General features: G+C 35.1%; 1 protein-coding gene across 1 annotated transcript in view; it reads right to left on the minus strand.

Moving 5' to 3' along the window:
- Nucleotides 1–14,989, minus strand: part of LOC116472180 (ovostatin-like) — a 73,892-nt gene that overhangs the window by 6,614 nt on the left and 52,289 nt on the right. The window contains exons 17-23 of the mRNA XM_058442089.1: nt 14,072–14,168; nt 10,547–10,643; nt 9,141–9,369; nt 7,445–7,571; nt 6,962–7,080; nt 6,398–6,449; nt 2,396–2,479 (exon numbers count right to left, since the gene is read on the minus strand). Coding sequence (XP_058298072.1) covers nt 2,396–2,479; nt 6,398–6,449; nt 6,962–7,080; nt 7,445–7,571; nt 9,141–9,369; nt 10,547–10,643; nt 14,072–14,168 — 805 coding nt within the window. The remainder of the gene's footprint in view (nt 1–2,395; nt 2,480–6,397; nt 6,450–6,961; nt 7,081–7,444; nt 7,572–9,140; nt 9,370–10,546; nt 10,644–14,071; nt 14,169–14,989) is intronic.

Raw genomic sequence — 14,989 nt, forward strand, 5'->3', positions numbered from 1 at the left:
AGTCCGAAGATTGAAATCATATCAGCTATCTTTTTGAATCACAAGGATATGAAACTAGAAATAAATAACAGGACAAAAATTCACAAATATGTAGAAATTGAACACATGCCGGAATACCCACTGGGTCAAGGAAGAAATCAAAAGGGAAATAAAAAAATACCTTGAGACAAAAGAAAATGGAAACACAACATACTAAAACTTATGGGATACAGCAGAAGCAGTCTGGAGAGGTAAATGTATATTGATAAACTGCTATATCAAAAAATAAGAAAGATCTCAAATAAATAAGCTAATAGTACACTTTAAGGAACTAGAAAAAGAAAAAACTAAGCCCAAAGGTGGCAAAAGGGAATAACAAAGATTAGAGCAGAAATAAATGAAGTAGAGACTAGAAAAATAATCAATGAAACTAGTTTTTTTTTTTTTGAAAATAAATGAAATCGACAAACCATTACCGAAGATCAGAAAAAAGAATGAAGATTCAAATAAATAGGACCATAAATGAAGGATGAGATATTAGAACTTATACCATAGGAATACAAAGGATCATATAAAACTACTATGAACGATTATATGCCAACAAACTGATAATCTAGAAGAAGTAGATACTTTCCTACACACACATAACCTACTAAGACTGAATTATAAACAGAAAATCTGAGCAGACTAATAGTGAGTAAGGAGATTTAATCAATAATCAAAGGTCTCCCATCAAATAAAAGTCCTGGACTGGATGGCTTCCCTGTTGAATTCTCCCAAATATTTAAAGAACTAATATCAATTCTTACTAGACTCTTCTAAAAAATCAAAGTGGAAGTAATACTTCCAAATTCATTTTACAAGTCTAGTATTACCCTGATACCAAAACCAGACAAGGATATTACAAGAATAGAAAACTACAGACCAAGATCCCTGATGAATATAAACCCCAAAAATCCTCAACAAAATACTAACTAGCAAATTGAATTCAATGGCTCATTAAATAGATGGAAATTGAGCCATTTGCTATTAAGATAGCCTAAAAATAAGAAGGGTTTAGAATGATGGTGCTGGATATAATGGTACAGCGTCTGTGACTTCTATTTGTTGGACATCATTTTGGTAATGAGACTTATTTGCTCAAAGCCAAAAGCTTAAGTAAGCGCAGGTCTTCTTTAGTTTGATACTGGAAGATGTTCTTTTTTTTTTTTTTTGAGACAGTCTCGCTCTTTCACCCAGGCTGGAGTGCAGTGGCGCGATCTCGGCTCACTGCAGGCTCCGCCCCCTGGGGTTCACGCCATTCTCCTGCCTCAGCCTCCCGCGTAGCTGGGACTACAGGCGCCCACCACCTCGCCCGGCTAATTTTTTGTATTTTTAGTAGAGACAGGGTTTCACCGTGTTAGCCAGGATGGTCTCGATCTCCTGACCTCGTGATCCGCCAGCCGCGGCCTTCCAAAGTGCTGGGATTACAGGCGTGAGCCACCACGCCCGGCCTGGAAGATGTTCTTGATATAAGATGAGTGTTCTTCCCCTCCGTCATGAGTATTTTTCTGGTCTATACTTCTACTGCAACAATGCAAGATATAACCATAATGCCACATGGAGGGCAGAATTCCTTCCACTGTATGATATTCTTTAGATGTCCATCTTAAGTCTTTAATCTGGGCTGTATATAGATGATGACTAGAAGGTAGGGGCTAAACAGTCCAGATGTGTTTTAAAAAATGATAGAAATAAATCATGGAGGTAACTATCTTTGAAATCTGGAAGGAGCAAGAAAGCAATTTTCCCTTTTTAACAAGGGAACAATGACAGGAATATATTCTACTTAATTTTGGCATACATTTTATGTTTCTATGTCTAAACACGTCTTACAATTGTTCTTATTACCCTTAAGCTTTTCCAGTTGTTGGCATGTTACTGGGGTTCTAGGTTCATAGGGCATGTAAGTTACGAGTAGGACGCGTTGCCCGGCTCTGTTCACTGTCCCACAGGGACCACTGCCTTTGTGTGGAATGCTGTTAACTCCCACCTGAGTGTTGTAATTTCAGTGCAAAAGGAGTAAAATATCGATGTTAACCAGTTCAGCATGCTGTGCTCTAAAAATCACTCGTTCGTGAGAAAACATCAAAGTTTTTCCTTACTGAGATAGCCTTAAATGAGACATGAGCCAGAAATGCTTTATGTGTCACATCAAATGGCCTTTAAGAAAGGAAAGTGAGTGTGTGCTTTGGAGTCTCTGACACTTCATTTCTTGGTGTGGTTGAGTACTTAGTCATATATAACAACCTCAATTATAAAATTCTTAGGATAGAAATGGAGTCTAAAGCAGATGACAAAACAGAACCATGGCAGAAATAGGTATAATTTTTCTCTTCTTTCCGAGCCTATGTATTATACTGCTTTGCAGACTTACCAAGGACAGACCAATAAGCTCTAGGTGAATCTTTTACAAGATTATCTGGTAAAGTTAGCACTACTGGTTGAGATACTGTGGACCCTAGAAAACAGTAAAGTGAAATTATTAATTCAGATCTCTCATTTATTTTAAAAAACCACGATTTTGACTTTGAATATAATTTATCTTCTTGATTTTAATGTCTACTTATTGGCTATTCCAGATTCTAAAATAATCAGAAAAAAAGGTCAAAGAGATTCCTATAATTATAACTAATCATATTCACTTAAACTCTTCACAATCAGTTCCAATTTAACATATAATGAAACCTTAACTTTGGTAAGTATATTCCAATTTACTTTTGTACATATTATTTAATTGGATTTTCACAAAACAACTTATAGGATAATAGAGCAGATGCTTTTCCCACATTAGAATAGAAGAGTATGCTTAGGCCAAAAGAAAATAAATTTGGAACATCACCTAATTGTAAGTAATAAAACCCTGAATCTGAACCCAGGCTTTTTGAACTGGGTTCAATGTAATTTTCATACTCGTATTAAAATACTCCACTATCTGAGTATGCTCCTTAAGGTGACAAAATATTGGAATATAAAAGGAGATCTCTGGCTTCTCTTAACTCTAGGGGCCTCTAATATTTCTAACATTCAAACAAACAAATAAATGGTGGCAAAAGCAAAATCAGTTAGATAATAGAAAGCAATCCAGTTGCAGTCTGGTACTATTTATAGAGCAATTAATTGTTGCAGTGTTGGAAACAAATATTTTTAGACAATAGATGTGAGACAAAGCCCCAGATAGGTAATGGACTTCAGAAGATGTGGTGATCAGAAAAAAAAGACTTGTCAGAATTTGGCTCAGAGGTGGGAGGATAAGAGAAAGCCCTGGAAATGACCCTAATGTATTTAGGTACATATAGAATATGTGCCTAAATACATTAGGTAGAGAAATGTACCTAAATACATTACATAGAGAAAATTCTTTCCTGGTTGGGGTCTTTTGACAGAACTTTTAGAGTCATACTTATTATTATTATTACTATTATTATTATTATTTTATATATATATTTTATTACACTTTAAATTCTAGGGTACATGTGCACAACGTGCAGGTTTGTTACATATGTATACATGTGCCATGTTGGTGTGCTGCACCCATTAACTCATCAGTTACATTAGGTATATCTCCTAATGCTATCCCTCCCCTCCCCCTACCCTACAACAGGCCCCGGTATGTGATGTTCCCCTTCCTGTGTCCAAGTGTTCTCCTTGTTCAATTCCCACCTATGAGTGAGAACATGCGGTGTTTGGTTTTTTGTCCTTGTGATGGTTTGCTCAGAATGATGGTTTCCAGCTTCATCCATGTCCCTACAAAGGACATGAACTCATCATTTTTTATGGCTGCATAGTATTTCATGGTGTATATGTGCCACATTTTCTTAATCCAGTCTATCGTTGTTGGATATTTGGGTTGGTTCCAAGTCTTTGTTATTGTGAATAGTGCCGCAATAAACATATGAGTGCATGTGTCTTTATAGCAGCATGATTTGTAATCCTTTGGGTATATACCCAGTAATGGGATGGCTGGGTCAAATGGTATTTCTAGTTCTAGATCCCTGAGGAATCGCCACACTGTCTTCCACAATCGTTGAACTAGTTTACAGTCCCACCAACAGTGTAAAAGTGTTCCTATTTCTCCACATCCTCTCCAGCACCTGTTGTTTCCTGACTTTTTAATGATGGCCATTCTAACTGGTGTGAGATGGTATCTCATTGCGGTTTTGATTTGCATTTCTCTGATGGCCAGTGATGATAAGCATTTTTTCTGTGTCTGTTGGCTGCATAAATGTCTTCTTTTGAGAAGTGTCTGTTCATATCCTTCACCCACTTGTTGATGGGGTTGTTTGTTTTTTCTTGTAAATTTGTTTAAGTTCTTTGTAGATTCTGGATATTAGCGCTTTGTCAGATGAGTAGATTGCAAAAATTTTCTCCCATTCTGTAGGTTGCCTGTTCACGCTGATGGTAGTTTCTTTTGCTGTGCAGAAGCTCTTTAGTTTAATCAGATCCCATTTGTCAATTTTGGCTTTTGTTACCATTGCTTTTGGTGTTTTAGACATAAAGTCCTTGCCCATGCCTATGTCCTGAATGGTATTGCCTAGGTTTTCTTCTAGGGCTTTTATGGTTTTAGGTCTAACATTTAAGTCTTTAATCCATCTTGAATTAGTTTTTGTATAAGGTGTAAGGAAGGGATCCAGTTTCAGCTTTCTGCATATGGCTAGCCAGTTTTCCCAGCACCATTTGTTAAATAGGGAATCCTTTCCTCATTTCTTGTTTTTGTCAGGTTTGTCAAAGATCAGATAGTTGTAGATGTGTGGTATTATTTCTGAGGGCTCTGTTCTGTTCCACTGGTCTGTATCTCTGTTTTGGTACCAGTACCATGCTGTTTTGGTTACTGTAGCCTCGTAGTATAGTTTGAAGTCAGGTAGCATGATGCCTCCAGCTTTGTTCTTTTGGCTTAGGATTGACTTGGCTTAGGATTGACTTCTTTTTTGGTTCCATATGAACTTTAAAGTAGTTTTTTCCAATTCTATGAAGAAAGTCATTGGTAGCTTGATGGGGATGGCATTGAATCTATAAATTACCTTGGGCAGTATGGCCATTTTCACGATATTGATTCTTCCTATCCATGAGCATGGAATGCTCTTCCATTTGTTTGTATCCTCTTTTATTTTGTTGAGCAATGGTTTATAGTTTTGCTTGAAGAGGTCCTTCACATCCCTTGTAAGTTGGATTCCTAGGTATTTTATTCTCTTTGAAGCAATTGTGAATGGGAGTTCACTCATTATTTTGCTCTCTGTTTGTCTGTTATTGGTGTATAAGAATGCTTGTGATTTTTTTTTTTTTTTTTTTTTTTTTTTTTGAGACGGAGTCTCGCTCTGTCACCCAGGCTGGAGTGCAGTGGCACAATCTCGGCTCACTGCAAGCTCCGCCTCCCGGGGGTCACGCCATTCTCCTGCCTCAGCCTCTCTGGTAGCTGAGACTACAGGCGCCCGCCACCACGGCTGGCTAATTTTTTTTGTATTTTTAGTAGAGACGGGGTTTCAGTGTGGTCTTGATCTCCTGACCTCGTGATCCGCCCGCCTCGGCCTCCCAAAGTGCTGGGATTATAAGCGTGAGCCACCGCGCCCGGCCGTGATTTTTGCACATTGATTTTGTATCCTGAGACTTTCCTAAAGTTGCTTATCAGCTTAAGGAGATTTTGGGCTGAGACAGTGGGGTTTTCTAGATATACAATCATGTCATCTGCAAACAGGGACAATTTGACTTCCTGTTTTCCTAATTGAATACCCTTTCTTTCTTTCTCCTGCCTGATTGCCCTGGCCAGAACTTCCAACACTATGTTGAATAGGAGTGGTGAGAGAGGGCATCCCTGTCTTGTGCCAGTTTTCAAAGGGAATGCTTCCAGTTTTTTCCCGTTCAGTATGATATTGGCTGTGGGTTTGTCATAAATAGCTCTTATTATTTTGAGATACGTCCCATCAATACCTAATTTATTGAGAGTGTTTGGCACGAAGGGCTGTTGAATTTTGTCAAAGGCCTTTTCTGCATTTATTGAGATAATCATGTGGTTTTTGTCTTTGGTTCTGTTTATATGCTGGATTACGTTTATTGATTTGCGTATGTTGTACCAGCCTTGCATCCTTTTAATGACAAAATTAAGGGTTGGATGGGGAGAAATTAAATGGTAGAGATAAGGGTTAAAGTCAAGGATACTTGAATTTCTGAACTAGGGAACAGTCAATATGGAAGAACTAAAAGTTTAAAATTTGCTTTGGCTTGTGGAATTATTAAGTTTTATTACTTGAAAGTAATTTAATCTTCCCCAGTAGCTATGTTCTGAGAAGGTAAATAATAAAACCCTTTATTCTAAAACAAAGACAAATAAAAGTTTCATTCAATATTGCCATATCAGCAAAACCACGTAAAAGTGTCTACTTGCCATTTGTACAAATAAGTGAGCCCTGTGTCATCTCCTTTTCAATACCTTCAGGCTAATTGTTGGAAGAAGAAAAGGAAGTAGTCATGATTAATTTCACATATCAACAATATTCTGAATATTCAGCATATTCATAAATTAATAATAATGTCTAAATAGAACAAATCACCTTCAAAATTTATTCCATTCATAAATCTATGAATTATTAAACCCAAGATAATGCGGAAATGAACCATGTAATTTTGCATGCTACACAATAAGCTCTGTTACTAAAATGAAAATCAAGGATTTTCATAAAGATCTTCCAAGCTCCAAAATTCTTTCCCTCTATTTCAAGAATATTATACAGTTGATTTTAAATATTATTTGCATAAGTGGATGAAATGTCTGTCTCTGGCCTTCTTTTCCAAATATTTGATTGAAATATTGTGTTATCTTTGGATAAGTGATTCACTCCTCTTTCCATGGGCTCTGAAAGCTGTACTTTAAACTTCTTAATGGAGATAAATTTGAAATACAGACAGATTGTTTTCCTCAAGGCCCATAAGTTTTACTCTGAGGTCATACCTCTACCAGCAAGGGTTTGATCAGTGTATCCCTCCAGCCAATGTCTGGAGCTGTGGATGACCCATTCCTGCAGCCACTATTTTGCAGAGTTTCAGCAGTGACAGTGAGGTTGACTGTACCTTAAGTGGCAGAAAATGTAAATGGCAGTTATTTGAATGAAGATACAAGGAGGCAGAAATCATTTTGAACTCTATGTTGAGGTAAATTGTTAAAATAATTGAAATTTAACCGGGGAGAGAATAAAATATGACCTGGAAAATAAAAACTCTTAAAGTCAAGACTTGATTCCAACTCCCCACCCCTGTCCCCAGGCATATTGGTCTTGGGTTGTGAAATAGAAGTACTGTCATAAGGAATGGAAGAATGGATAAGTGGTGGTGGTAAGTAATGGGTAAATTGCCTATCATAGAGAAATAGTCCAACATGAGCTCTTAGGGGGATTTACAAAGGGATGTAAAAACATATAATAACTGCAAGTCTTACCCAGTGTTTGGGGGGTAACCAGCCAAGTAAAGGATTTTTTCTCATTGCCACATATACAAATATTTTCATGTTCAGTTGAGAGAAGTCTGGCTTGGTAAACACTAGATGCTTTCAGTACAGTATTAACCTATGAGGGCCAGATAAGGAAAGAGAGAGAAAAAGTATTTCATCTTTTCCATACATAAACATAGCATAGTCATGTATGTCTGAGAAGTTAGATAAGAAGTTCCCCACCTTTCATAATTTTCTGCTGTGGAAAGAATGGTTTCCAAACCATGTGACCTTCAAAGTTTTGCTACAGAGTTATAATTTGATCTTTAGCACTTAGTGACTAATTACTCTGAAAAACCAGTACTTAGGTCTTATATAATAATGCATTACTTTACAGAACTACAGCGGAATAAGCAGATGTTTTGACCAATTTGGGTTGGCCAAGTTATCATAAGCTCTTGAGAGCCTGTTTGCTTTTTCTTTTCTGTAAATTGAGGCCATTGTCATCTATAGTTCACAGTAGTATGTGCTATGGCAAATAACAGATACAAAGCATCTAGAAGACTGCATCACAACTCAGGCTCACAAATAAAACTTGACTAACAAGGAAGCAAAAACAAACTTTCCTGAATATGAAAAACGTATTTTTATTTTTTCCTAAAAAATAGCTTCCTAATAAACTGAATAGTTCTGCCTGCTTGATTTTTTTTTTAAGTAAACAATATCACTTAAAGTAAAATATGTTGATTAGGTCTATTACTTGGCACTTTGGGTATGTCATTTTGTCACTACTCTCTACTGATGCTCACCAAATAATTGGATGTCAACAAAAGGTTGGGTTTGGGGATCATACCATATTGAAAACCATTGAAAGAGATGAGCTAATGCAACAATCAAAGGCCACGTTATTATTATAGATCTAGTTGAAATTTGTTATTTTGGTAAAAGTTAAAGAGATGGGAAACAAACGTGAATGCCTATTATTTGCAGTGTATTGTGTAAGGCTTGTGGTTTACATTACCTCATTCAATTATCATTAAGGACCCAGCCAAATATGTATTACTAACAGCATTTTACACCAGATACACTGAGGCTGATGGAGGTTACTACCTTGTTCAAAGCGACAGAACTAGACAGTGCAAAAGCCAAGAAATAAATCCACATAGAAATGTTTGTGTTTTTTCTACGGTGAAATTGCTGCGGTTTTTTTTCCATAGCTATTGCTCAGCTCTCAAGAGCCTATGAAACCCCTAAGCTGTCACATATTTTGCATGTCCTCATGTACCCCAAAGGTGAAAGGTAAACAAACTTAAAATCTAATTTGATAATATCCAGTGCAATTATTCACAACTCCTTTGGCTTCAAAAGGGTCTTATACATAAAATTATTGAATATGTTAAAGAATCAAAAGTTCTAGGGATCTCTTCATCCAATCATTTCCACCCACCCTCCCCTCACACACAATAATAAAAAGTAGCTTACACCATAGAGCTTGTCTTAAGTTCTTTTATGTTCAGCCAGCCACCTAGATATAATAATTTATACATCTATACCCCACATGTAGTGGTTGCTAGAGCTTGTTAATGTTTTTTAAAAACTTGGGAAGGAAAGACAAGTTCTTACCAAGTTCTTATCATCAGGCAACTGATATTTGAAGATAATTTACATAGGGAAGAACTTGCTATTTACTAAGAAGAGCTGGTACCTGAATACACCTCTTCAGATAGTTGAAGACATTGGCCTTCAGAGTGAATGCTTCTCCTCGAACCACCGAATAGGGCAAAGTGAGATCCACAAAGAAGGGCTGAAAAGCTGTCATGGAGACAGTTGGGGAGAGGCCAAATCCAGCTTTGTCATTCATGCAGAATCCACTGGCCTTCCATTGTGTAATGGTATCCGGAACAGTAAGCCTAAGGTTGGCTGCACCTGAGGAGCTAATAAAAGAGACAGCATACAGATTCAGAGAGAAGCTGTCACCATATAACACATGTATAATTAGATCACTCCACTTCCTTAGAACTTTACATTTCTTCTTTTGATGGTTCGATGGTCTGCTCAACTACAATAGGCAAATTCTCTTTTTTTTTATCCCATCCTTCCTCTGTTGTGCTCCATATTATACCTTATCTGTAAAGAAGCTCAACACTAAGCTTTTGCGTCCAGTGCATTAGCTTTCCTTACCTTTGAGTCATCTTTGACTCTACTGTTTCTTAATTTTGAGATCTCATCTTTTAATTTTATTTTAAATTTTACAGTTCTATGTCTTTTCTTATAAACCCTGAAAAATTATGAACTATTAAAATACTCGACATGGGCATTAATCTTTTACTTTCTTATGAAACACTGAGAAAGATACTTTCATCTCTGTGCATTTCTGTCTTTCGTTATCAGTAGACACTATGCGTGGTCTTTAACACCAAAATATTTGGAAATGTTTGAGTGAGCAGGAGACATGAATTAATGACTCATTTAATTTACTCAGAATATCTAAATTAGCAATTTGCCTAACTTTAGTTTACTTATAAGTCATTGCTATCACATTTATCCAACTTTACTGATAAGTATAGAAACTTGAGCCATATAATACAGTTTTTAAGTTTAAAGTGTGCACATTAGCCTTATACTTGAAATTTTTATGGCACCTACTTGGAACTTTATTTTTTCCAACCTCCTTTCCTCCTCTTCTTCCTCCTCTTATTTCCTTTTTTCTTCCTCTTTTACATTTTCTTTTCTCCTCTTTCTCCTTTCTCCCTTACCTCCATATGGATTTGCTGAATATTATGTTCATCATGTCATACAACAAAAATTTCAGTCTGCTTTATAGTCTCCCATACAACTTTCCTTCCAACAACACCCAAGTTCTTTTAAAAAATAAATGATAACACATAATAGAGTAAGAAAAAGAAATACGGAAAAAATAAAAGGAGAAAGTGAAAGGAAGAAAAAAGAGAAGTTAGAATCCTATCACAGGCTCTGCAGAATTTTTGACACTCTCTTAGTTTTCAGTCTTGGGCACATATTTATTTCCGTAAGGCTGGCAAATATGAATATTGTCTTTCACTCAGACAAAAAGAAAAATTAAATGAAGAAAAACACAATAAAAATACTCACTTAGTTGTAATAAGATTCCAAACCCAAGTTTCAGGAAATGATTTTCTCAGAGTTTCACCATAAAATTCACTCTTGCTGTCTGAAATTGTATAAGCCTCTATATGAATATAAAGAAATATCTATAAGAATGTTATCACTACAAAAAAATTATAAGTATTTGAACTAATGGAAATGCTAATTAGCATGATGTGATCATTTCACAATACATAAATGTATTGAAACATCACATTATAACTCATATACAGTTATCTACCAATTAAAAATAAAATGAAACTTTAAAATAAAAAAGTAAAATTTTATCTGGAGAAAGGCAAAGCAACATAAAAAATAATTAGCTATTTCATATCTAAAAAGTCAGATTTAACTTCTTAGCAAATGAAGTTATGTTCTGAGGACAAGATTTAATAATAATAGCAGCCAACATTTATTGATTTATTGCTATTTCTCAGTCATGATCAAAAATGCCTTTTACATATATAAACTCATTCAATCGTCATAATAATCTTTGACAAAGCTTTAAGAGTCTATTTAGGTATGTCTTACATTTGGTGAATAATATATGAATATTTCACAGATGTTTATTAAAAATTAAGATATTATAAATTATTCATCCCTGAAATAATCTATCAGTGATATTTTGTTATATTGTACCTAAAAATACATTACACAAGTAATATGAAAATACACTATCCTATAAAATAATTAAAAGATTAAAAATAAAATCAACTTTCCCTTTGACCTCTACCACCAATTCCCACTTCATCTGAATATCTCAATACAATGCTCATTTTAATTTATTTTTCTTATTACTCAGTTTCCCGTTTAGCCTCCAATGTAAATTCCTTGGGTTACTGTTCGTGTACCATCTTTCATAGTCTTTCAAAGTATAAATATTGCTTAGAGGTCTATAAGGCTTCAATGTGAGAACTTATTCAATAGGAGGTTGCATGGGTAAACTTTAAATTGCAACAGCCTTATGATTCTTTATTTCCAGTTTTGTCTGTGGGCTTGCAGCCATTCCACAGTTCCAGCCCCCATTCATGTGTAGAGGTATAATGGTATATTTCTGGTCTCAATCACAATTGGGCTGCACAGTTTCAGCACTTAATATTGGCCTATTGGATTTGTTCAGGACTACTGCAAATCAGTGCTAGCGAAAGCTATTAGTTATTTGCTGGTTTTAGGAATAACCTTGTACACAGACGATGATCTGTGTTGATTTGTTTTTCCTAATTTTCACCTATCTTTATATTTATCAATAAACAAATGTATAATACGTATTATATATTATATAATATATTTAAAATATATAATATAAAATGTATTTTATTACATAAAATATATTTTATTTAATATATCTTATATAATATACATAAAATTTAATATATTATATATGCAAATATATAATACATATAATATTTAAATATTATTTGCTGCCCTCTTCCTGAAGCATCCCTCCCCTCCATTTTCTAGCACTCTAATGTATTTTGTATATATGCCGGATCTGTACACATTTTTCATCAACATGTAACTTTGCTTAGTATGTTTATTTTAAACTCATATAAATAATTTTATAATTTAGATATTACTATGTTTCTTACTTTTCCCACTTAAAACTTCCTTCTTAAAATTTACTTATGTTATTTCTTAGTGCTTCCCAATATTCCATAGCCTGTATTTACCACATATTACTTAATCCATCCCTTTAGTTATGGTCACCTAGGTTATCTCCATTCCATGCTGGTACAACCAAGAATGCACCAAATATTACATAGCATGCATCTCCTCACATGGACTTGAGTTGTAGGCCTTGGTGTTTATGCCAAGAAGTTTAACTGCTGTGTTTGAAGGTATATGCCTATTAATTTAAGTACTATGAGACCCCACACATTGTCTCTACCACCTTATAATCCCACCAGTAGTAGATACAGTGCACCCGTTTGCCTTGTTTGAATAACAATTACCATTTGAATTTTCTTTCTTTTCACCATTGGCAGATGTGTTAACCAGCTTCTTGATGTTCATTTAAAATTTTTTCTGATTATTAATGAGGTTAAATATTTCTCCATACCGTTCTTATCTGTTTCCCCTTTTTTGTATCATGTCTTTATATTTTTTGCCTATTTTTAAATATTACCGGGCTTTTCTGTACAGTCTTTGATCAGGTTTCTGATTGAAGGTCACTTCTTCATAGAGGTTTTCTCTGACTATCTTATTTAAAATAGCATCCTGATGTTCTGTTGTTTTCCTTTATCTTGTTTTATTTTCCTTATAGTAGTTCTTTGAGAGACAGTAACTCACGATAGAGAAACATGGACTTTGGGATCAGAATGTCTGGATTATAATCCCATCTCTGTTATTTAGCATCTGTTGCATTGGACAAGTTACTTAACCTGCCTAAGCTTCATTTTTCTCATTGATAAATTGCAGATAATAGCTTCTAACCTATAGACTGTGATGAATAAATGGGTTGACATTTGTAAAATGCTTAGAATGTTGCTTGGTATGTAGCAATAATTCAGGAAAGATTAACTATCAGAGCACTTAATACCATCTGAAATTATGCCATTGATATAGTTTGAATATTTGTCCCCTCAAATCTCAGGTTGAAATGTTATCCCCAGTGTTGGAGGTGGGGCCTGGCAGGAAGTGTTTGGGTCATGGGGGCAGATCCTTCATTGCTTGGTGCTGTTCTTGCAATGGTGAGTGACTTCTTGTGAGATCTGATTGTTTAAAAGGGTGTGACGCCTCTCCTCTTCTTGCTCCCATATTGGCCACATGAGACACTTGCTCCCCCTTGTCTTTCACCATGACTGTAAGTTTTCTGAGGCCTCCCCAGAAACCGAGCAGATGCCAGCACCATGTTTGCTGTACAGCCTGCAAAACTGTGAGCCAATTTAACCTATTTTCTTTCTTTCTTTCCTTTTTTTTTTTTTTGAAACGGAGTTTCACTCTTGTTGCCCAAGCTGGAGTGCAATGGCACAATCTTGGCTCACTGCAACTTCTGCCTCCTGGATTCAAGCGATTCTTCTGCCTCAGCCTCCCGAGTAGCTGGGATTAGAGGGGTGCACCACCACACCTGGCTAATTTTTTGTATTTTTAGTAGAAACAGGGTTTCACCATGTTGGCCAGGCTGGTCTCGAACTCCTGACCTCAGATGATCTGCCTCCCTCAGCCTCCCAAAGTGCTGGGATTACAGGCATGAGCCACCGCACCTGGCCCCTATTTTCTTTGTAAATTACCCAGCCTCGAGTATTTCTTTACAGCAACACAAGAAATATACAAATGACAATATGCAGTCATTTGTATATTGTCTGCATCCCAAATTCAATGTAAACTTCATGAGTATAAAGATTTACCTGCATTATTCTCACTGTATTTCTAACATCTGATACGACAGCTACATTAAATGAATTAAAAGACAAAGCAAAAGAAAATAATCACCTCCCCTCTTTTCCCAATCAGTTTAAAAGCATTAAGAGATTATAACCTGTCACCTGCCCGTCACATCAGACTGTGACTTACCTGAGGATATGTAATCAGTATGGTCAAGATGGTTAGAATCCTTGCACAATACTGGTTTCCGGAGGTGAGAGTTGGTAAAAATCTTTAATCCCATTGCCTTTCAAGATAAAATCAATTTTAGATCACATAACAACATAGACTAGCAGTCTGGATTGTTTTTTTGTTCTATGTATATTTTCAATTTCCACTTATTTATTTCTCCATCTCTAATTGTCATATATTTAGGGATACTTCACTGACATTTCCTAAATTTCATGTCTTTGAGTTCCTTGGTTTCTCTAATTCTAATGGCTTTTGCTCTATTTTCATAATTAAGAGCTGTTGATGAAAACCTTTAAATAAGAAAGGATAAAAAAAGACATCTCATATCATACCCCACTGTACTTTCACTACTTTGAATTTGGCATTTTTGTTGAACTAGCGATAGTATCTCACTTATAAACACTTTAAATACAGTAGAATACTTTAAGATAGTAGAAATCAATTCGAGGGTAGACGTAGGAGCAAAATGGGGATTTATATTAGACACTAGTATATAATGTACATAACATTATGTCAGGAAAGCTGATAATTCCCTCACATATTAGTTCTTTTCATAATATTATAATATTATTAGTTATTTAAAATATTATTATAGTTTTATACTGAAGTTCTAATAACCTTATAACTTAACCTTATTATAACATTATAATAACCTTATAACTTTATAATTATAACTTTTAAATAAAATTATATTAATACAACTTTAAAAAATATTATAACTTTATAATTTATTATAACTATATAGAATAACTATAACTTTATATTATAACTATTATATAATTATAACTATAATATAATAAGAACTTTATTAAGTCTTTTGGCTATTACAACATTCTTTGAGATATTATTTCTCAGACATTAGTACTAATTGTAAAT

The sequence above is a fragment of the Hylobates moloch genome, unplaced genomic scaffold (assembly GCF_009828535.3).
Source record: "Hylobates moloch isolate HMO894 unplaced genomic scaffold, HMol_V3 SCAFFOLD_8, whole genome shotgun sequence".
Classification (NCBI taxonomy): Eukaryota; Metazoa; Chordata; class Mammalia; order Primates; family Hylobatidae; genus Hylobates; species Hylobates moloch.